Source organism: Clarias gariepinus, chromosome 23 (genome assembly GCF_024256425.1).
Source record: "Clarias gariepinus isolate MV-2021 ecotype Netherlands chromosome 23, CGAR_prim_01v2, whole genome shotgun sequence".
NCBI classification, from domain to species: Eukaryota; Metazoa; Chordata; class Actinopteri; order Siluriformes; family Clariidae; genus Clarias; species Clarias gariepinus.
In genome coordinates, this window is record NC_071122.1 from 13,055,920 (window position 1) to 13,080,783 (window position 24,864).

General features: G+C 35.5%; 2 protein-coding genes across 2 annotated transcripts; both read right to left on the reverse strand.

Annotated features, from left to right (window-relative positions):
• Positions 1–7,442: 7,442 nt before the first annotated feature.
• LOC128511544 (protein BTG1-like) lies at positions 7,443–8,114 on the reverse strand. The gene is made up of 2 exons (XM_053484456.1): positions 7,982–8,114; positions 7,443–7,754 (listed from the first exon to the last, which is right to left on the reverse strand). Exons 1-2 carry the CDS (start codon positions 8,097–8,099, stop codon positions 7,459–7,461), a joined length of 414 nt encoding a protein of 137 aa, XP_053340431.1. The 5' UTR covers positions 8,100–8,114; the 3' UTR covers positions 7,443–7,458.
• Positions 8,115–22,263: 14,149 nt separating this feature from the next.
• Positions 22,264–22,962, reverse strand: LOC128511537 (protein BTG1-like). The gene is made up of 2 exons (XM_053484439.1): positions 22,830–22,962; positions 22,264–22,598 (listed from the first exon to the last, which is right to left on the reverse strand). Exons 1-2 carry the CDS (start codon positions 22,945–22,947, stop codon positions 22,303–22,305), a joined length of 414 nt encoding a protein of 137 aa, XP_053340414.1. The 5' UTR covers positions 22,948–22,962; the 3' UTR covers positions 22,264–22,302.
• Between the last annotated feature and the right edge of the window lie 1,902 nt (positions 22,963–24,864).

Consider the following 24,864-nt stretch of genomic DNA (forward strand, 5'->3'; position numbering starts at 1 on the left):
GTTTTTTGTTAGGTAATTTGTAATTAAGTACATACTTTAAACTATAGAATGTATTGTCTAATGTGTTGTTGCTAAATCTTATGTACTTTGCTTGTGGTATAATGGCTCCGTACCTCTCGGCCTGTTTTCAGTCTCCGTGTAACAGAATCAACTCACCAGGTTTAAACTAATACTGTACCTGTATACTCTAATACTAATGTCTGTCTGTGTCCACACAACAGGTTTAAACTAATACTGTACCTGTATACTCTAATACTGATGTCTGTCTGTGTCCACACACCAGGTTTAAACTAATACTGTACCTGTATACTCTAATACTGATGTCTGTCTGTGTCCACACACCAGGTTTAAACTAATACTATACCTGTATACTCTAATACTGATGTCTGTCTGTGTCCACACACCAGGTTTAAACTAATACTGTACCTGTATACTCTAATACTGATGTCTGTCTGTGTCCACACACCAGGTTTAAACTAATACTGTACCTGTATACTCTAATACTAATGTCTGTCTGTGTTCAGACTACAGTTTAAATTTTAATTTGTGTGTTTGTTAAATACAAATAAACTATAGGACAGTTTTTTGTAACCTTGTGCAAATTAAATCTGTTGAACTCATGAATAAAATCTCCCTCATAGTTACTGTACTAATGTAATGTGTTTAAAAAACATGTTATAGTGTAGAAAATACATTTAGCATTTGTAAATTATCCTAAGCACCTTTAGTGTACTGGTAATGCATTTGCAATACTGTAATATAGAAGGTTTTATGTACTGTATGATACAATAAAGTATATTTGTATTAACCGCAAAGTGTACTTTTTTAGTATTTGTAATTGACAAGAAGTATAACAGCTACTGCTGTAATAAAAATATATACTCATAGTATATTAATCATGTATTTGTAACACAGTAAAAATAGCTGTAATGTACTTATAATATATTAAATATATACTTAAATTGTATTAATTACTGTCAGGTATGTACGTTAGTACACACACAGGCATATACTTTAAGTGTACTAAGTATACTTAAAGTTGTTCCACTTTAGCACACAAAAGTATACTTGATACACTTAAAATTGTGTTTTACATTCTATAGTTTAAAGTATGTACTTAATTACAAATTACCCAACAAAAACCGTTAAATTTACCTTATGGCAATGAAAATAAAATAATACCAATACAAACTAACGCACGCGATGTTGCAGCTTCCAGTCGTTAATTTAAACTAGAAGTGGAGGACTCACTCTAAAAAATGATTCTGTGGCCTTGTAAATTTCACAGTTATAAAAAAGTTATATTACCTTAATAAAATCTCTAAAAGTCACATACATGATTGTTTGAGTTAGACAAATCAAAATAAATGCCTAAAAAAACAATTATTCATTTTGTCTTAAATTTACACTATAATTTAAGTTTACTTCACTAGTAAAAATCAGCATTTGACTAACTGAATTATATTTTTAACATGCACTTGATATTTTTTGATACATTTGAATCAAAATATCTGTTAATGGAGTAATTGTACTGATTAGTTTCAAGAACTACAATTATAAATTATTCCAACTCAATATTCTTTATTTTTAACAACAAAAACTTAAATAATTGAGTAAATTGCCCTGTGCAAGTGCTCATGGGAAGTCTGGTGTAACATCAGAGACAAGAAGGCTGTGAGGATGTGAGAATGGACATGAAGCACCTGGAACATTCCTTACAAATCCTGGTGAGTAAACAGCTAACACAAGTTACTGTAATAATGACTCTGTCTGCCTGCACACACAACTTTATAGGGTGTGAGTTACTGTTCTGAATCCTGCCACAGCCGAGCTCCAGAGCTAACGATAGCTAGCAACAGGCCAGTCCTGGGGTTCATAGTGATTTAGCTTGTTTGTTCCAACCACCAAACTGCTCAGCTAAATCGCGGTTAACACAGACACTTAAAATCTGGCGTAAAAGGAGAGATTTAACACCGAGCAGCAGCGCGTGCATGTCCGGGTTTCTCGGTGTAACCGGCCGCGGTTGTGCCGCAATATTTGAATTTCTCCCGCCAAATGCGGTGATTTTGTGCAGCCTACCGCCACTGTGGCGAGGATATAAAACTAGCCTGCTCAAATACAGTAATTCCCGCATGTGTACCGGTCCACCTCACACACTGAACCGCGAGTCTGCTCGGTCACTCCGACACTTTAAGGAAGAAACTCAGAACAAATCCGGTTTAAACAGCAGAAATGAGGTGCAGTGTCCGGGTTCTGGTACTGTTTTATCCGTTACTGTATATGAGTATTTTTAACATGATTAAACACTGAGCAAGCAGCAGCAGATGTTATAAAATAAATGTGCTAAGTACTGTACTAGTAACTAAAGCTATGAAATATAAAGATTTAGTGAAAATACAACATTTCTCTCAGAATTAGAATTGGGAGGAAGTAATATGAAATTAAAATATTGAAGTGAAACAATATGTATGTTCTGATATGTACGTAAAAGAACCTAAAACTGATTGATTTTGTGTGTGTTTGTGTGAAACATGTTATATATTTTCTATATCTCTTTCACAGCACCAACACCACTAATGAAGAGAAGTTGAATAGAGATAAAACAGGAGGTAAATGTCAACTTTTTTAAATGTTACAGAAGTATTAAATGTGTAACCATTGAATCAAAGATAGAAATAGACTATTAGTCCAAAAAGTATGTATTTGAACAGAAGTACTATTTTACCAGTCTGGTGGAATTTATATTAACAGTCACACTTGTACTTACTTGTATACTATTGTTCCTTTTTCAGGTGCCAGCATTATGGGATGGCGGTGTAAGCTCTGCACATTTGTCGTATCATCAAAAGGAATTTCGATCATTACCGAGTAAAGCATGGTACTGTTGGTCATGGATATTTAGTGTCCTGTGTTCATTTAGACTGTCATTGCTTCTTTAAGACCTGAGAAGGTCTGCACACACATTTGTATGGATCCCACAGTTTGCAGGAAACTGAAGTGTGAAGGTGTGCAATCTTTCAGATGTAAAATGTGACTCATTAGATTCTAATACAAAAGTCTACTTTCCATGTGTTAACTGTATAATACTTGTGGCAGGAGTATTGTTTCTGAAACTGTTTACTAATAACATAAATTCAGCTCTTTGTTTATGATCTTGTTACATGTCATTTGCAAAGTAAACCAGGTTGAGTTTAGACTTCATGTCTTGTCAAATTTGGCAAATAAATGTTTAATTAAAATGAAAATGTGTGTATTGTTTCTTTCATTTAGTTAAAATATTTAGTAAATGTAGCACATTTGTTTATTAAATAATAGTATAATTTTCAGTATCTTCTACCTTCCATTTCAATTATATCTACTCAATTATTTTACTCATTTTCACTTTTCATTAACTTCTAATTTTCATTACATTTACTCAATTTTGTACATCATTTTACTAAATATAGTTATTCAGGTCTACTTAATTTTTTTACTGACTTGTACTCAATTCATGAAGTATATTTTACATGATTTTTATATTTTTTTACATTTACTCAATATTTTTAAGTGTAAAAATGTTTCACCAAAAAAATTGAGTACAGCACAGTTTTATTTTTTAGAGTGCTGGGGAGCCAATTCTAGTATATGGTTGGCTGGTATAGATAAAGAGATATCACACTGCTGCAGTGTGTCACTTTATTCTGTGAGCGCACAGAAGAGTGAAAGAGTGCAAACATAAATTATCTTGAACAGAAAAAAAATATTTTCAGCGCACAAAAACGAGTTTAACATCGCGCGCGAGAGAGGGAGAGATTCAGCGTGCAGAAACGAGTCTAAAAGCACGAGAGAGTAGTGCACTAAATATAAGTACATTTAAATATAACTGATAATATACAGAGACTACCGAATATTCAAAATTGTTTTCTAATGTATATTTTCTGTACATTTGTACAATAATTATTTCAAGCATATTTTTTTTATAAATATACCAAAAATACATTGAAAAATAAGTTTAAATAAGTATACTTTGGAAATTAGACCAACCTTTCACTTAAAGTATATTTTCCAATAATATATTTTTAAAAAGTGTACTTTAATACAATTATTTTTAAGTATATTTAAAATTTAATTCCAAAATTTGGTAAAAGCATGATGTTAGTATACTTTTTATATATTAACTGATGATACAATTTTTTGTTAGTATATTTGCAATGTACTATCGAGGATTTCAATATTTTTGTAATACACCAAAGTGTTTTTTTTTTTTCACTGGGGTGTGGTATAATGGCTCCGTAGCTCTCAGCCTGTTTTTAGTCTCTGTGTAACAGCTAGAAACACACCAGGTTTAAACTAATACTGTACCTGTATACTCTAATACTAATGTCTGTCTGTGTTCACACAACTGTTTAAATTTGTAAACCAACCTGACATTTGTTAAACACAAATAAGTTTTAGTATTGCTTTTTTGTAACCTTGTGCAAATTAAGTTTGTTGAACTCATGAATAAAATCTGCCTCATAATAATTGATTTAATGTGTTTCAAAAACATGTTATAGTGTAGAAAATGCATTTAGCATTTGTAAATTATCTTAAACACCTTTAGTGTACTGGTAATACATTTGCAATACAGTAGTATAGAAGGTTGTGTGTACTGTATTATACAATAAAGTATATTTGTATTAACCACAAAGTGTACTTTTTTTAGCATTTGTACTGTAATTAATCAGAGGTATAACAGCTACTGCTGTAATAAGAATATACTTATAGTATATTACTCATGTATTTATAATACAGTAAAAATAGCTGTAATGTACTTATAATACATTAAATATATACTTATATTGTATTAATTACTGTCAGGTATGTACGTTAGTACACACACAGTCATATACTTTAAGTGTACTAAGTATACCTAAAGTTGTTCCACTTTAGCACACAAAAGTATACTTAATACGCTTAAAATTGTGCTTTTGTACAATTTCATTACAACTTAAATACACTTAGTACAAAATTAGTTGTTCCAAAATAGCAAACTTCAAGTATACTAGTCATTAGTCTGGCTGCAAGTACATTTAGGTATGCTTTGGCATGCTAGGATTTAGTATACTTAGCATCCTTTTTTTTTTTTTACTAGGGTAGCTACTGTCTGTCTGGATTACCAGTGTGTTGTTTTGCATTAAATTAACTTACACCACTAAATTAATTATTTAACATTTACTAAATGGGGTTTTCATACAAATAAGTTAACTGATATGACATTTGTAGATGAGCCTTACTGTAACTGTGAAGTTAAATACTTCAGCCTGAAGAACAAAAAATGTTTTTCAACCAGTTTTTTGTAGTGCAGCATTTTCTAATAGCAAGATTATTATTACAGTTAAATCTTGGATTGCGAGCATAATTCGTTCCCGGAAATGTGCTTGTATATTAAAATGCGTATATTAAAGCAAATTTCCCAGTATGACAATAATGGAAACTCAGATGATTTGTTCCACAACCCAAAAATATTCATACAAACATAATAAAAAAAAAAAATTAACCTGCATTTTACCGTTAAAAAGAATTCTGGCTAAAGTAATACGAGAAAGTAGAGGAAGGAGGGTTGGGGCTACTGTGTGGGACGACTTTCACACACACACACACACACACACACACACACACAAAGTCATCCTACACAGTAGCGCCCACACTCCACCTCTACTCTACCATCTTACTCTCGTTGCAAAAACACACATGTGTATACACACACACACACCTACTAAAAGAATTGCAGCTGTCGGAAAAAATCTTTTACAAGGAACCTGTCTATGACACTTGCTTTGCCTCCTTTTGAGGATTTTGTGGAAATGTGACATTGCATTGTCGTTGAACAGATTCATCTCCCGCACTGCTACAGCCTTTTAAACTTTTTTTTCTTTTATTTTTTTTTAATCTCACTTTGTGACATTCACTGTAAAAAGTACCAGTCACTGTGTAAACAGTTTATTAGGTGATAGCTGACCGCTGTTGGGACTGTGATTGATTTTCACAATGACAAGTTAACTGGGAATCTCATTAAAGCATTGTTTTTCTGCTGCAGACAGATTTAATTTTAACCTGACAGTTACATGACTTAAAATGTTAACTAAAAACGTATATTAATGTTAATTCATCAAAAGAACAGATTGGTGTTACAAAACAATAACATTAAACCTAACATCGGCCAAGATGGCCCCAGTACTGTTAGGTTGCCTGGGTATAATAATTAGTGGAAATACACCAGAATCTGCTATATACCACTAACTGTTTTAAATAACCTCCAGGCTAACAAATACCTTATATTGACACTACTTACCCAGAGTAAGGTATTTTCACTTCCCTAGTGCAGTTTGATTGTGTCTGTGTTTCCTCCTCTCTCTTTTAGTTATGCTGTTATAGTCAGTCCTGCTGGAGTCCCTGCTTGCACTCTGCACTAAATATACATTCACCTTACACATGTGACTGTGACCCTACCTAACAGTTCTCTTTTCTTCTCTTCCTTTCTCTCCTCTCCTCTCCCTATCTCACTCTGTCAAGCTACACATTACACTCCTGAGCTGTAGTAATCCAGACCTCCTCTGCCCTCCAGACCTGTCTGACTTCGCCCCGCTTCTTGTTTGAGATCTCAACGTATGGAGGACCCATGTGGTTCCACCTAACCATAAAGATGGTTTCGAACTTGGCTGATGCAGTCACAGGTTCTCTGATGGATTATGTATTTCGCAGTTTCAGACCTGGGCCTACAATACGAAAGTGGCCCTAAGATAACCTAAACACATCTCCTGTTATATTGAACTTCCAGCTTGCTAACACTCAGTATGACTGCAAATCAATCCCTGCTATCTGATATCACAAAAATGAGAATGGGTTCCCTGTTGAGTTTGGTTCCTCTCAAGGTATCTTCCTATTGCCATCTCAGGGAGTTTCTCCTTGCAACCATAGTTGTTGGCTTGCTCATCAGACACAATTCTGATTTATTCATATTTTCTCTTACATTTATACTAATTTCCCTAATTTTCTTTTGATTCTGTGAAGCTGCTTTGAGACAATGACCACTGTTAATAGTGCTCTAAACCAAACTAAAATGTCAATTTTTATGCTAATATCACTTAACTTACCAAGTACTGAAACACTACTATTCCTTTACTGTTAAGTACTGTATTTCTCTTCCTAAACCTTCTTTGGATAAGTGTTTGCATGACTGTGTGTAGTGTGGTGGCCAAACAAATCATGCTCAACAAATTCCATTGTAAAAATTTTGGCCAACAATAACATATTAATCAATTTTGCAGTTGAAAAAGACATTGCAGTTTTTACATTACACTATGAACAAAATTGCAGGATTCTTAATTAAATGTATAAAACTTTTAATTAAATATAGATCTATATCTATATACAGTATATATTTAAAAAAATTAATAAAGTAAAACAAATGGAGAGCAAGATTTGGATCAGCTCAAGTCACTGATTCACAGTTTGTTTAAAATTGTCCACAGAGTTCAGATGAGTCTCTAGCGGAGGCGTGGCTTCATACAGAACGCCTATGGATCCATTCTCCCCTATACGGTAGGCCACTTCGTAGGGGTCGACCCACATAGTAAGTTCTCTTGGCAGCAGGTGGCAGAGCCGCTCCTTGCTAAGGCCGATGGCGTAAGCAACCCTCCCTAAAAGCGGGTCCATCTTGTGGTTGATCCGGATACAGCGATATCCTGAACCTTTAAAGGGTGCGTCAGGGAACCAGTGGTGCTGGTAATGCGCTTAAATCATAGGAGAAAAAAAAGAAACATTCATTGTTAAAATATTATTATCATTCACTTCGAAAGAAAGTTTTTCTGGGCAGTACTAGTGTCCTGTGACATAAATCTGTAATTTATTTCCTTTTAATTTTAATGCCATGTTAATCAGCTTTCCTCTTCTTGCACTCTCTTATTATACCATAATGAAATACCGTGAAATATTGGTTTAATGTCATGTTTAATCTCACCTCCTAAAGCCTCTTGCAAAGAATGGCTGAAGCGTTGGAGTTGTTCTTCAGACAGAAGTCTTTTTCCTCTCAATAAGGTGGAAATAAAGTGCACAGCTGTGGACACCTCGACTTTCATCGTGAAATATTTTTATAAACTGCAAAATATCACAAAACATGATGAAATGTTATCGTGAATTCAAAGTTAGCTCATGTAGAAGTTAGATTTGAGTCTTTTTAGCACTTTCCCTCTATTTTAAATACAGAAATATATTACAACTAACCTCCTACAGACTCACGTTGTACTCAAATGTACTTGCTGTACATTAATGCTCCAACATTTTTTTTTCTATTTCAATAACAGGCAACCAATCAGAACGCGGTAAAAATTCTGCAGCCAATAGGAGGGCTCAGAGAGTGAATGGCTTCACGACGCTGAAATGGCGTCCTCTCTGATCTCTCCTATTGGCTGCGGATTTCACACCGCGCTCTGATTGGTTTCTTAGAAACAGAAACAGAATTAATCAGGTTTACGGGGCTTTTTTTTAAATAGCCATTTAGCGTTACAGGTGTTCTGGGAAATTCAGTTTCCCCAATCGCGATGCAAACCATGACGTCACGCACTACCTAACAACAAGGCCAAGTTTCACTTTCAATTTAATGTCTTTCACGATTTTGTTGAATTAAATTATTAATCTACCCAAATTAATGATTGTATTGAGTGGTTAGCTCTGTATCTAAGCTTAATTGTTGTTTTTTTATATATATAATTAATGCAAGCCCGTCTAACAGGCAACTGCCCATGAGCCAGCCTTTTGACAAATACACGTTATTAAAAGCAATTACTTCTCTATATAGTAAAACGCGAATACATAATCATATAGTTGTACTTGCGACCCACCATATTAAATAAAAAAAAGAATAGCTCTGTAAAATTAATACATGACAAATTGTCAAAAATGATAATAAATACAAAGCAACAGTATAAATAAAAGCTTTAAAGAGCTTTAAAGAAGCACCACATACTAATTTGCATAACACCGCCTGCAATATGCTGGGAGAACAGGAGTGCCGTAATGATCATAGTATTCGTTTACATACATTCCACTATATCTTTTCAAATTGCTCACGTTTGATAAAAAGTCAAGCATGCCCTAAAATGTCCCATTATAGATATGTCCTTACAATTTATTAATGTTTCATTGCTTATTAGACAGTGACGTGACAAAAATGTGCGGTGAAAAAGCAAGTTCTCAATATTTTAATCTAAAGTACACTGTAACAAAAGTCAGTAAAATATACAGCAAAACACTGTCCAATTCCAACGGTAATGGAGCGTAAAACCAAAAACTTCCTTTTACTGTATTAAATAGATTGAATAACCGTTAATTGTGAGACCGGATAAAACTTTGTTTTTTACTGTAATAAAATGTTGAAATTATAAATATTTTCCGTGAAAACAAATAAATATGCATACATTTTACAATTAAATATTGTAATGTTGAAAATGTCTGAAAAACTTAGATTTTACGGTATTCTTTGAGTAAAACTACATCTTTTGGGGTTGTGCACATTGGCATTCACAGTATAAAGCTGTAGATTTTTAAGCAAACAAAAACATTCATTTTTACAGAAGCAAGATGTTAAAAAATAGGGTCCACCGTAATAATACAACCAGTAAAAAAAGAAGCAAATATTAGCAGTGAAAGACAATAAAATTGATTTTTATATATATATATATATATATATATATATATATATATATATATATATATATATTTTTTTTTTTTTCAGATACTGATATACAGATTAAAAGTTAGGCCTGCAGTATATCATTGTTAACCTTCTGATAAAAAAAAAATCAACAGCAAAAGAAGATGTTTAAAATAAAGTTCATGGTTGTGAATAAAATTGATTTCAATAATCTTTTTTAATTATTATTTTAAAACAACTTTATGTTTTTCATGCAGGAGACTCAAGTTGGCTTTGCTAACGGACACAGTTTTGAACTCGTATATTAGCGCCATTTATTGCTGCTTGGACCACAGCATCTTCGGAATTTGTAGACATCCTGGCAGCTTACAATTAGTTCGAGGTGAGGTGAGTACATGCAACTTCAAGTTATCTTTCTTATAAAAATTCACTAGCCCAGCGTTTATCGATAATTTTAGCAGTTCGTTTTTTATTAGTAAGGTTGTGAATTTAGTTAGCATTTGTGAGTTGAGTTAGAATTATTGTCGCGAGGGAATTGTTCTGGATTAGTTTCTGTGTTTGGCGTGCTTAATTCGCTAGGGAGGAATTACCAAAGTACATGGAGTTATGTTAACCTGTAATTTCTGTGGTAAGGTAGTTCAGTCATCAAGGGGCTACGTGCTTCATTGTAAACTGCATCGGAATGAGCCACGTTGTTTCTTTCGGTGAATTGAAGCAGGCTGCAAGCTGACATACACCAGGTTTGGCGCGTTTAAGGCTCATATTTACCGAAGACACTCTGCCACCAGCCATGTCACTGGTGTGGCGGTGGTTTCTTCGTTTACATGTGCAATGGCGATGTGTGAACGTCAGTGTCAGAACTCTAAAGAGTTAATAGCTCATCTAAAGAGCCATATTGTGGAAGGACACGTGGTCACGTGTCCAGTAAGAGGATGCACAAATACCTTTAGAGTTAAATCATCTTTTACTGCTCACATGCAGGGCCGGAGTGGGACTCATTTTCAGCCCTGGAGTTTCATGCCTCAGACCGGCCCACTTTAGATCACAACCTATTATTATTAAAATCATGTAATTTTAAGCTTACATGTTAAGTCTACAATAGTGCAAATTGTTCTGTAAAGCCTTGTAATTCAGTGTATATTTCTAAAACATTTCCAATTCACGACTTTTGTTTGGGCATAGTAAGTGGTTATACTGGAACTAATGCTTGCTTGTTCACACATCCTGTTACAGCAGCTCACCTCTTTCTTCCATACTGACAGAAGCAACTCTCTCATCACGACTGGCTCCTGGCTCTGATTCTGACACCAAATCATATTATGACAATGGTCATGATTCTCAGCACAAATCTCTCCCTTTTACAAAGTTTTCTGATCAATTTAGGTCAGTTTCCTTAATGTAGTGCTGAATCATCTAGCATTTCAGGGCACATTTCATATATGGCAGGTCTACACCATACACCATATATATATTATATTAATTCTAATAATATTCAGTTATTCACTCAGTGCGTAGCCTATTCCTACCTTTCCACTCTGGATTTGCAGGCTCATGGCTGGTGCATGGTGCTGGATCTAGCTTCTGAGGAGCTAAAAGACAAAGTTTCCCTGTTATGTGGCGTCACATTATAGGCCACTATCGTTTAAATGGTATAACGTTTTGTTATATGCCACAACAACACACAATTCATTGACTTTATAATTATAATTATTTGTAAAACTAAGAAATAAAAGAATACTCTGGAATTAAATAATGTGTGTGTGTGTGGGGGGGGCGGGGGGGGGGCAGTGATGTGTCTGCTACACTAGATGGACCCACATAGAAAACTTTCACGGCATCAAAACACACGTAGAAACGGCTTTATCTGTCATTGAGAAACGGCTAATGTTACTTTCCTCCTGGATCTGTAAGCTAACTCACTTGCTAACGTTAGCTGTCAGTTAAACTCCTCTACAATAAATTCATTACTGGACGTATCAGCAGAAAACCTGACAACCCAGCGGCTGGAAATATTTTTTGTATTATTGTAACTTCAACCTAAACACACAGATGCCGCCGCTATCGTCTTCATATACCATATCCAACCTTTAAGTTGAACTGTGGTTTGGAGTTAAAGTTCAACATCTTTCCTTACCCGTTTAATCGTCCTCATGTGGTGCTGGAAACTGCGAGCTCGTTTTAGTAAAAAAAGGTGCCAATTTTGTCACATTTAGCTGCGTCTGTTTCCAGAGCTTTTCTCTTTTTAATTCTTGCCTTCTCCGCGCCACCTTTGCTCTTTCTACTTTCCATCTTTCAACAGCTGATCCGGCCAGGAGAACTCTGCTGCGCTGACCTGGCGCTGACCCAGTGCTCCGACGCGTTACGTCAGGGTGCGTCTGCCAATAATACAGGCATTTTTTTTTTCTTTTTTATAAACAAAAGAGCCACCATTGGAGGCGGCACAGGGACAGCGGTAGCAGCGTATGATCAACCTAATGCCATGACTGAGCAATGGGCTGGCCCACGAAAAAAATGTAATAAAAAAAAAAAAAGAAGAAGAAGAAAAGAATTAGACACCGGCCCTTGCGGCCCAAACATCAGACCGGCCTACCGGAAATTGTCCCGGTCCTCCCGATTAGCCACTCCGGGCCTGCTCACATGTTACGTAAACACAGAGAGTTTTCAGACAGCAGCATTGGTGATTTATATAGAGAGTCTGCATGTCAATCATCATCGGTTCCAACCACATCAGATGACTTTGTAACCTTGATTTCCGAGCCTGCTGCACAGTATATTACAGATGAAGATAACATGGAAATGCCCCCTGAATTCTGTGATCTTTTTCTGAGAAACGTTTCACTATTCTACTTAAAATTGCAGGGTCAGTTTCTACTGCCTGCTTCAACCATACAGAACATTGTGGAGGAAATGCAGAACATGCATGAGTTGGGACAGACATACAGTTTGGGTAAACTTGCATCACTGTTAAAAGATGACACATCATTATCAGAGGAGGACGTCAACAAAGTCTGCGAGTCTGTCAAAAGCTATGATCTTTTTTCTGCATGTCATACCGGGCCATTGAGGACAGTGCACTCCAGAGCTCAGACCTTTAAAAAATCCTTCAACTATGTGGAACCAAAGAAAATATTTTTAGGGAGAGATGAAAACAGAAAAGATAGTTTTGCCTATTATGTGCCTTTAAGAGAGACTTTGAGATGTCTGCTAGAGTCTGATCTGTGGCAGAAATCAGAAGAGCCCTCTACTGAGCCTCCTGCTGATGTTCTGTGTGACATAAGTGATAGTAAGCTGTTTAAATCAAATGATTTTTTTGGTCAAAACCCATCATGCCTCAAGCTAGTACTCTATCAGGATGCCTTTTAAGTCCTTAACCCTTTAGGCTCTGCAAGGACAAAACACAAGGTATTAGCTGTATATGCATCAGTGGCAAACTTGCCACTTCATGTACGCTCAGACACAGATCACATGTCTCTTGTCTTACTGTGCAGGGAGAAAGATTTTAAAGAGTTTGGTCATGCTAATGTGTTCTCTGAATTACTAGCAGACTTGAAAGAATTGGAGGGCAGTGGGATTGTTGCATCAGATGAAACTAGAGTCAAAGGAACTTTGTTTTGCATTGCTGGTGATAATCTGGGTTCTCACTGTATTGGTTGCTTCACTGAAAACTTTAGTTCTTCAAAGTTCTTCTGCAGGTACTGCCTGATAACGAAATCTGAATTTCAGGGTGCTGACCCAAATCTGTGTGGACCAGAACGTACCAAAGAGAACTACAACTCTGCTGTTGATCGCCTCCAGATTGACAATACACCAGACGTCGAAGGAGTGAAGTTCAGGTCAGTGTTCAATTCACTGAAATACTTCAACATTTGTATGCCAGGTATGCCACCATGTCTAGGTCATGATATCTTTGAGGGAGTTTTGGCTTATGATGTGGCACTGTATCTGAAATACTTTATAAAGAAAAAAGCATGGTTCACTTACTCCACTCTGAACCGACGCATCAAACAGTTTAGTTACCATGCCTCTGATGCTTCTACAAAGCCATCTGAGGTTAGTCCTCAAGCAGCTAAACTCTCAGGACAGGCTATACAGAACTGGAACTTCCTCCGATTGCTGCCTCTCATAGTTAGTGACATAGTGACAGACCCCACAGATGATGTGTGGAACTTAACTCTGCAGCTGAAAGATATTGTAGACATGGTAAAATTTCAGTGGCTCAGGTTCTTATTCAAGTATATTTAGTCAAGAAAAGCTCTGTTCCCAGAATGCAACCTGAGACCAAAACACCATTTTCTACGCCATTACCCAGCACTGATTCTGAAATTTGGCCCACTGATAAGATTATGGACAATGCGCTTTGAAAGTAAGCACAGTTATTTCAAGAGGTGTGCCAGAAATCAGAAAAATTTCAAAAACCTCTGCTATACACTCTCTGAAAGACATCAGATGTTTCAAGCCGATCTTGCAGCAGGGTCATTGTGTCAATCTGTCTTGAAAGTCAAAGATGGTTCTCCATTTTACTCAGTGCTGTACAGTAAAGCCATTCAAGAAGCAGTTCAAATGTTTGACTTCACTGAAACCAATACGAAGGTCACAGTAGAAATTATGTACAAGGGAACACAGTACAAGAAAGGACACTTCCTTGTCACAGGGGGCTCTGACTCTGTTGAGTTTGGTGAAGTAGTTCTCATTTTGATTAAGAATGACAGTGTTTATTTTCAGATTCAGGCACGAGTTGAAAATGTGAAGAGGTCTACTTTACCAGTGTTAAAGAAGCGCAAACAGGGAGGATCAGATGACACCGATGAAGTCACACCTGAAAAGCGAGCATCTGTTCAAGACACATATGGCTGCATAAAGTGGGACATGAAGTTTTTGCCAGTCAGTGAGACACTGGAAACCCAGCAGGAGAAGAAGGAACGTATGAAGATTCTCAGTGAACAGACAAGCTTCAGTCATGAAGAAGTAAAAACTAATGAAATGTACCTACTACTCTCAGCGCAAAGCAATAAACAGCGGAGCAAACATGCAAACCCTTAAAGAAGAGTGGCCTTTTTTGTTTCAGGCGATTGGAATGACAGTCCGTTTTGAAGAACTTACTGGTGTACCGCTGAAAGAGACTTTCCTCACCAGTCTGGAAAAGAAGGGAAAATGGTTTCTGGACTTTCTGAAAACCACTTGTGCAGACAAGAGCAAGCGTGTCTTGGAGGCTGTCATAAAGCCTTGAATGCAAAGGGGACAGCTGACAGGCTGCTCAGAAGACGTGAAAGATATGATGCTCCTCCTCCTCTCTTATTTCGATGAAAAAGAGGAGACCCTCTTCCACTATGTTGATGAAACATGTCTGGCAAAAGAAGTCCAAGTGGAAAGCCCGCCTGTGACACCATGTATCATTGTTTGTGGTGAGTTGAAAATCAGTACAAGTGCACCGAACCAAAGCTAATGCAAGGATACGCTATATTAAATGTCTGCACTTTTATTATTTTAAGACACATTTGAATGGTAAAGGGGGTTTTACAATTAATTCTTTTACACTTGTATTTCATTCCAAGGATCCTCCTGCTGTTTGAGACTGTTCATGCTCAGCATTGACCACAAAGTTGTAAATGACCAAATAACTGACTTCATCTCTGCAATCTGTCTGATGCTTGGTAGCTACTACTGCCTGAACATCCACTATCCCCTGGAACTTTAATTCTTTTACTTTTCCCTTGCCTTTCCTTTTCTTTCTTTTTTTTCCATTGTAAAGTGTTTTATTATGGATTATTGTGTTAATCAAGGTGTTTTTTCAACATTAACTAAGAGAAGGGAACAAAAGTTGAAAAAACTAAGAAGAAGACACTGCATGTGAACCCAAGAGTACTCACCCTCATCGCCGATCTCTCTGATCACGAGTGGCGAGAGACCGTTTAAAGACATTTTGAACAGATCGGTACAGTCAGCTTAACTGTACCTTGACTGGGAACTACTGTGTTTTTTATGTTTTCAGTTATCCCAGCTGATATTAAATGCTGTACTCTTACCTGATTTCTGTTATCACAGGCATGCTTTTCAGAGGTTTTGACCATATATCTTTAAACAATCCCTCTAACTAGGGATTGTTACTGAGAACTGTACTTTTGATGTTTCAGAGATGTTCTTTATTCTATACAACAGAGTTTAAACTATTTGAATTTTGTATCGCCCTAATTAGCAAACAAGTTAAGTGTTGCACTGAACTGTTAACATTAAAATTTAAACAGCACTGTCTGTTACAAACATTACTTGACTTTAACTGTTATTATAGCATTTTGTAGCTGTACGTTTCTGCAAAAGTGATGTCACAAGCTTATGTGCTTGTTCAAATTCATGTTTTCCTGAAAATGGTTAATATATATTTGTTAGATTACTTTAAGTGTAGAGCTTAAGCAGTTTTGGCTTTCTTTTTTCATAATGCCAGGAGAAGCTTTAGATGCTTGTTTTGCCTTTATTTGTTTAAAGCAATATATTTGACTAGCAGCAAGTGTGTGGAGGTCAAAATATGTTCAAGACAATAAAAATGTCAGTGAAGGACATCTAAAATTTTGTTGCAGTGGTTTTCTGATGCATGTGTTTTAAGGTTTAAGGGTGGTGGCACAGCTAAGACCCAAGAGTCTCTTTCAAGGTTAGTAAAGTAAATAGATTCAAGAAGATATTTTACACATTTCTTTGTTTTCTGTCTCTAAATCTTATTTTGTCTTTATTATGATTAAAAAGGTTTGTTTTGTTCCTGCCCTTTTCAGACACTGAATTTGAGCAGAAACCATAAGGATACTCAAAGGACCTGTGACTCTCAGGAAAGGGTGAGATTTCAGGTCATAATCTTTTTTTCTTTTTTTTTTTCCATTAAATTCATTTTCTTTTTTCCCTTTACAATATTGCTGTTTTGTTTTTGTAAACAGCATCAAATGAGAGTGACAGATGAAACAGTTTCAAGACAATGGCAGGAAAAGCATGCTGAAGATTGAAACAAACCTTGGCTGGAAATATTTGGTATGTGTTTTACCGTAAATCAAATTGTTGAAAAACATTCAGCTACACTGTAACACAGGGAAACTAAATTTGCACTTATTTTGTTTCTTTAATTTCTTGTCTCATTATTTTTGTCAGTTATTATTGTTTATGGTGTATGCCCTTTTTGTTTTCTTTCTGAATGCAGAAGGTATCTAGCCAGTCCACAATGAAAGCTTCATTGCCCCCAATGAGTATTCTGGGAGAAATGATGGCACCTGTATTCTTTGGTTTCCCTAAACATCACACCCTGCCTGTTTATACGAGGCACTTCAATTAAGTCTGCACCCAAAGATTCAATAAGATGTAAGCAGTGGTATTATTCAAGTTTTGCTAAAGAAAAATGGACAGGACACACTATTCTTAATCAGCCGAGCTCAGGTTCATGTCCAGGTGAGCAGTTTCATACGCTATAAAATGTAGACTGAATGATAGGTCTCATCACCATGCATTCAGCCATTAACTTTAAGTTCTATGATAAATCAATAGGAAACTTAAATACGTTTTCCAACAAATTATGATTGTGATTAGGGCTGCGTTGTCTATTTATCACTCTTACATAAGTAGATTTAAAGGATAACTATTGCCAAAACGCAACCTGGGCTGTTTTTTTTTACTGTATTGATTTTGTTGCGCTCAAATTTATGCCCCTAGTATTCCCATTCACCGGCTATTGACCACAAAACAAAATCACGGTCAATCCCAAAAAGGGCTCGTTTGTCGTAATTATGCTTTTAGATATATGTTTATCTCGTTTACAGTAAAAAAAAAAAAAAACAGCCCAGGTTGCATTTTGACAATAGCTATTCTTTAAGAACTGTATATTTTACACTTAAGAAATCATTTATCATTAGATCTGTTTTTGGCAGCACGTTTTGTTCATTTCTGTGCATTTTGCTCAAGCACTGATCAAACTTTGTCCATTTTTTGCTGCAGAGGGGATCCTGCCAGTCCAAAGTGAACTCCTGATGGACATTGAAGTACTCCTGCAGAGCTTCTATCTTCGACACCATGCGCATTAGAAACTCCACTAAGTCCTTTCCTTCACCAAGGCAGGACCCAGTGACTCATTACTGTTGATAGGTCAGGGGCAGGTAATTTTTGTTTCATGTTTATTGATTCCTCCATGGACTACGAGCCATATACTGTATATGGACACATGCTGTATTGTCAAGATTTATGCTGTTTGGTAGGAATAGAGCAAATGATATGTTTAGTCTGTTTTTCAAATGGTATGTCAAATTTTCTCATTGTTTATCAGTAATATTCACTACCTTGGTTATATATGAGCATCTTTAAATTTTTCTATATTTAGCGGTTGCAAATGTAAAATGTACGGTAAACTATTTATGTTCCTCATATTGTACTGTATTTTTAGCGGTAAAATACCGGCAGCTGGGGTTGCCAGGAATTTACCGTAAAATGTATCTGGTCAAAATAAAATGCTGTAATTTGTTATACGATTTCACTGTGTTTTTTACTGTCAAAGGTGTTAATAAGGTTTAACATATTTCTGTTATTTTTACAGTTATTTACAATAATAGGGTCTATCCTATTACTGTTAAATTAACAACAAATTACTGTAAATATTATTATATTATAACTTTTTTTTTTACTGCAAATATCCGTAAAAAGCTATGGAAAGTTGCATTTTTTACATTAAATTGCTGTATAATTGACAAATATATTTGTTTTTTTCTACCATGATTTTGGTAAAATAATACGTTGTCTACCATAAAATTTAGGGTTACAAAACCAGTATACCGTATTGTCTTTTACAGATTCCACATTTTTTTCACGGTATATTCCTGGCAATTCCTGGGTTTTTTTTTTTTTTTTTTACAGTGTATATGGTAATATGGATTTAACTGGTTTATGTATTGCCTTTCACAAGGTTGTCTGTCCCGTTGCTAACTTTACACGGTGCAATCTTATTAATATTTATAATCTATCCGACGCACTTTAAGTCTATTTTAATTTGTGTTACGGCAACCAAACGGTATCTTATTGGAGCCGAAAAAAAGAGAGGAAAAAGGCAGAGAAAGAAAAGCAAGTCCAAACTGAAGGTATGTTTTGCTGTACATAATGCATTATATTGTAGCGTTTTTCACCGCCACGAAGGGATTAGGAGAGACGAGTGAGCTTCCTTGCTGCCCAATGCAAATGGCTGGGAGTATTTTATTCAGCATAGCACATAAACGGCACATTCACAAGTCACACAATCACAAGACACACTTCTAACTCACACACACACACCCTGGCCGAAGCCACTAATCCAACCACCTTTCCTCGACAGGGTGAACACCTAACAACCCTTCCCGCAAAGCATGATGGTTACTAGTCCCAAAACCCCGCCCACGCCACAATATTATTAGCACTCGTTTTAATAAATGCAGTGATGCCCATGATCACAGACAGACTTGTGTCACATACAGTACAGTACGGTCTGTATGAGTAGGGTTGCTAAGGTTGTAGAGAAGCATATAGTCTAAACGTGTAGTTAATGTCCGTGCAAGGTAGCAGTATGACCACCATGCAAATGAAAAAAAAAGAAATATATTTATATTTTACAGAAATATTAATCAGACACAGAGCCCATGGCTTAACAGAGCATAATCTGTTTTTCATTATTGTTGCAGTCACAATTTTATTGTGCTACAGTTTGCTTATACATATGGTTTTAAAAAAACACATTTGCTTATGTCTGTGATTCATTTTAGCATTTAAGTCAAGCAAAAAAACGACTTTAAAAGAATATTATCAATCAATCACCATTTATTGCAGTTTATTTGCCCCTTTAAGAATGAAGATGTATATTTAACAGTACATAACTTGTTAACAGTCTGCTTTAGGACAAGATACTTTGCTTGGGTTTACTTAAATAGCGTTAATGCTCTTCAGGAAATATAGAAACACCGACAGTTATTCAGCACAAGAAAAAACTTCCTTACTGACCATTATATAAATAATAGCATGACGGAGAACATTAAACATAGGAGAAAATGTATTTACAGATTTCATAGTGGGGAAAAAGACTCATAGTGTGTTAAATCTTAGGTTCCCTATTTATGTGTTTAGTTATTGGTTTGAATTGCATTAATTATGTAAATATGCTTGTTACTGAATAAGTGTTGTTCTGGATGAAATATATGTAATATGAAATAAGTTTTCTTTTAAATTCATTGCATTTGATAGTATTTGATCGCTGACTTCATGCAGTGCTTTAATGTGTAAACCCGGAGGTCCCCGAGCACTGAGAGGTGCTGCTCTGGCAGTTTAGGGGCGAGAAAAAAATCTCTCACTTTTCTCTCCCTTCGTTTTTAAAACCAAATAAAAATAAACAATTAACCAATTTATTGTTCACAGCTCGCATATTTCAGCTTCAGGTATTAAAGTTTAGTGAATTAAACTGGGCCAAGAGATGTGAATGCATATTTTGCAGTAATAAACCATCATCAAATATCTTCTCGTAGTATTGATTGCATTGGCAATGAGCAGTTTTCGCAGTGACCAACATTATCAAGGCATCAACCCATCGCGCGCGCACATACACGCTCTCTCTCTCTCTTTCACACACACACCAGAGGTGTCAAGTAACGAAGAACAAATACTTCGTTACCTTACTTAAGTAGAAATTTTGGGTATCTATACTTTACTGGAGTAATTATTTTTCAGACCGCGGTGAAGTTATTTTGATATTCAGACATTCGACAGACATTCGGAAGCGGTATTTTAGGGACCGTCGACAAATTTTTGTCCAAGTGAAAAGTGAAAGTGCTTGTACTTAACTGGCTACGTGCCCCAGTTATTCTAATTTATTATTAAAAATACAAATGCCATGCGTCGTTGCATTTTGCCTTTGTTTATTATTAATTGTTGAATTGATAGATTAATTGAATATTGTGAATTAATTTGCAAATATTATATATTTTTTTTATTAAATCACTATTTCTTCAATAGCTTTTTGGTCGTATAACCATGTAACCCCAAACTAGTATAAATAATCTCATTAAAGTTCCACACAAGGTACACCTGATTTTATCTCAAGATATGTCTTCATGCATTTTTATTTAAAAAAAAAATTATATAAAAAAAAAACGCTATTTCTTCAATAGCTTCTAGGTCATGTGACCTAGTGAGGCCACACTTGTACCAAAATAGTCACATTGCAACCCCACGCAAGGTACACCTGACTTTATTCAAAGATATGTCTTAATTCATTTTTTTTTATTTTTTTATTTTTTAAATGCTCTTTCTTCAATAGCTTCTAGGTCATGTGACCTGGTGACCCCAAACTGGTACCAAAATAATCATACTGCAGCCCAACACTAGGTATACCTGATTTTATTCCAAGATATGTCTTCATGTATTTAAAAAAAAAATATATAAAAAAACACGCTATTTCTTCAATAGTTTCTAGGTCATGTGACCTGGTGAGGCCACACTTGTACCAAAATAATCACATTGCAGCCCCACACAAAGTACACCTGACTTTATCCCATGATATCTCTTCATTAATTTTTTTTAAATAAAAAAAACACAATTTCTTCAATAGCTTCTAGGTCATGTGACTTGGTGATCCCAAACTGGTACCAAAATAATCAGATCTGAGACCTCCAAAAGGTATCCCAAGATATGTCTTCATTTATTTTTATTTATTTTTTTATTTTAAAAATAGCTTCTAGGTCATGTGACCTGGTGACCCCAAACTGGTACCAAAATAATTTAATCTGAGACCCCCCCCCCCCCCCCCCAAAGGTACAGCTGATTTTATCCCAAGATATGTCTTTATTCATTTTTATAATTTTTTTTATAAAAAAGAAACGCTATTTCTTCAATACCTTCTAGGTCATGTTACCTGATAACCCCAGACTCGTACCAAAATAATCACATTGTAGCCCCACACAAGGTACACCTGAATTTATCCAAAGATATGTCTTACTTGATTTTTATAAAAGAAAAAAGCTATTTCTTCAATAGCTTCTAGGTCATGTGACCTGGTAGCCCCAAACTGGTACCAAAATAATTTAATCTGAGACCCCCCAAAGGTAAGCCTGATTTTATCCCAAGATATGTCATCATTCATTTTTATTTAATTTGTATTAAAAATAAATGCTATTTCTTCCATAGCTTCTAGGCTATTTAAGCTTTATAGACCACTGTTAATAGTGCTCTATAAAAACATTTCTATACAAGTATTAATGTATCTGAAAACCAATCTAAAATGTCAATTTTTATGCTAATATCACTTACCTTACCAAGTACTGAAACACCACTATTCCTTTACTGTTAAGTACTTCTGTGTATTTCTCTTCCTAAACCTTCTTTGGATAAGTGTTTGCATGACTGTGTGTAGTGTGGTGGCCAAACAAATCATGGTCAACAAATTACATTGTAAAAATTTGGGCCAACAATAACATATTAATCAATTTTGCAGTTGAAAAAGACATTGCAGTTTTTACATTACACTATGAACAAAATTGCAGGATTCTTAATTAAATGTATAAAACTTTTAATTAAATATAGATCTATATCTATATACAGTATATATTAAAAAAATAAATAAAGTAAAACAAATGGAGAGCAAGAATTGGATCAAGTCACTGATTCACAGTTTGTTTAAAATTGTCCACAGAGTTCAGATGAGTCTCTAGCGGAGGCGTGGCTTCATACAGAAGGCCTATGGATCCATTCTCCCCTATACGGTAGGCCACTTCGTAGGGGTCGACCCACATAGTAAGTTCTCTTGGCAGCAGGTGGCAGAGCCGCTCCTTGCTAAGGCCGATGGCGTAAGCAACCCTCCCTAAAAGCGGGTCCATCTTGTGGTTGATCCGGATACAGCGATATCCTGAACCTTTAAAGGGTGCGTCAGGGAACCAGTGGTGCTGGTAATGCGCTAAAATCATAGGAGAAAAAAAAGAAACATTCATTGTTAAAATATTATTATCATTCACTTCGAATGAAAGGCAGTTTTTCTGGCCAGTACTAGTGTCTTGTGACATAAATCTGACATTTATTTCCTTTTAATTTTAATGCCATGTTAATCAGCTTTCCTCTTCTTCCACTCTCTTATTATACCATAATGAAATACCGTGAAATATTGGTTTAATGTCATGTTTAATCTCACCTCCTAAAGCCTCTTGCAAAGAATGGCTGAAGCGTTGGAGTTGTTCTTCAGACAGAAGTCTTTTTCCTCTCAATAAGGTGGAAATAAAGTGCACAGCTGTGGACACCTCGACTTTCATCGTGAAATATTTTTATAAACTGCAAAATATCACAAAACATGATGAAATGTTATTGTGAATTCAAAGTTAGCTCATGTAGAAGTTAGATTTGAGTCTTTTTAGCACTTTCCCTCTATTTAAAATACAGAAATATATTACAACTAACCTCCTACAGACTCACGTTGTACTCAAATGTACTCGCTGTACATTAATGCTCCAACAAAAAAAAAAATTCTATTTCAATAACAGGCAACCAATCAGAACGCGGTGTAAATTCTGCAGCCAATAGGAGGGCTCAGAGAGGACGCTGTCAGCGTAAGGTAAAGCGCGTTCACAACGCTGAAATGGCGTCCTCTCTGATCTCTCCTATTGGCTGGGGATTTCACACCGCGCTCTGATTGGTTTCTTAGAAACAGAAACAGAATTAATCAGGTTTACGGGGCTTTTTTTTAAATAGCCATTTAGCGTTACAGGTGTTCTGGGAAATTCAGTTTCCCCAATCGCTATTCAAACCATGACGTCACGCACTACCTAACAACAAGGCTTATTCCAAGTTTCACTTTCAATTTAATGTCTTTCACGATCTTGTTAAATTAAATTATTAATCTACCCAAATTAATGATTGTATTGAGTGGCTAGCTCTGTATCTAAGCTTAATTGTTTTTTTTTATATATATAATTAATGCAAGCCCGTCTAACAGGCAACTGCCCATGAGCCAGCCTTTTGACAAATACACGTTATTAAAAGCAATTACTTCTCTATATAGTAAAACGCGAATACATAATTATATAGTTGTACTTGCGACCCACCATATTAAATAAAAAAAGAATAGCTCTGTAAAATTAATACATGACAAATTGTCAAAAATGATAATAAATACAAAGCAACAGTATAAATAAAAGCTTTAAAGAGCTTTAAAGAAGCACCACATACTAATTTGCATAACACCGCCTGCAATATGCTGGGAGAACAGGAGTGCCGTAATGATCATAGTATTCGTTTACATATATTCCACTATATCTTTTCAAATTGCTCACGTTTAATAAAAAGTCAAGCATGCCCTAAAATGTCCCATTATAGATATGTCCTTAAAATTTATTAATGTTTCATTACACAGTGACGTGACAAAAATGTGCTGTGAAAAAGCAAGTTCTTGATATTTTAATCTAAAGTGTATGGTAATATGGATTTAACTGGTTTATGTATTGCCTTTCACAAGGTTGTCTGTCCCGTTGCTAACTTTACACGGTGCAATCTTATTAATATTTATAATCTATCCGACGCACTTTAAGTCTATTTTAATTTGTGTTAGGCAACCAAACCGTATCTTTCTGGAGCCGAAAAAAAAGAGGAAAAAAGCAGAGAAAGAAAAGCAAGCTCAAACTGAAGGTATGTTTTGCTGTACATAATGCATTATATTATTAGCACTCGTTTTAATAAATGCAGTGATGCCCATGATCACAGACAGACTTGTGTCACATACAGTACAGTACGGTCTGTATGAGTAGGGTTGCTAAGGTTGTAGAGAAGCATATAGTCTAAACGTGTAGTTAATGTCCGTGCAAGGTAGCAGTATGACCACCATGCAAATGAAAAAAAAAAGAGAGAAATATATTTATATTTTACAGAAATATAAATCAGACACAGAGCCCATGGCTTAACAGAGCATAATCTGTTTTTCATTATTGTTGCAGTCACAATTTTATTGTGCTACAGTTTGCTTATACATATGGTTTAAAAAACACATTTGCTTATGTCTGTGATTCATTTTAGCATTTAAGTCAAGCAAAAAACTGACTTTAAAAGAATATTATCAATCACCATTTATTGCAGTTTATTTGCCCCTTTAAGAATAAAGATGTATATTCAACAGTACATAACTTGTTAACAGTCTGCTTTAGGATAAGATACTTTGCTTGAATTTACTTAAATAGCGT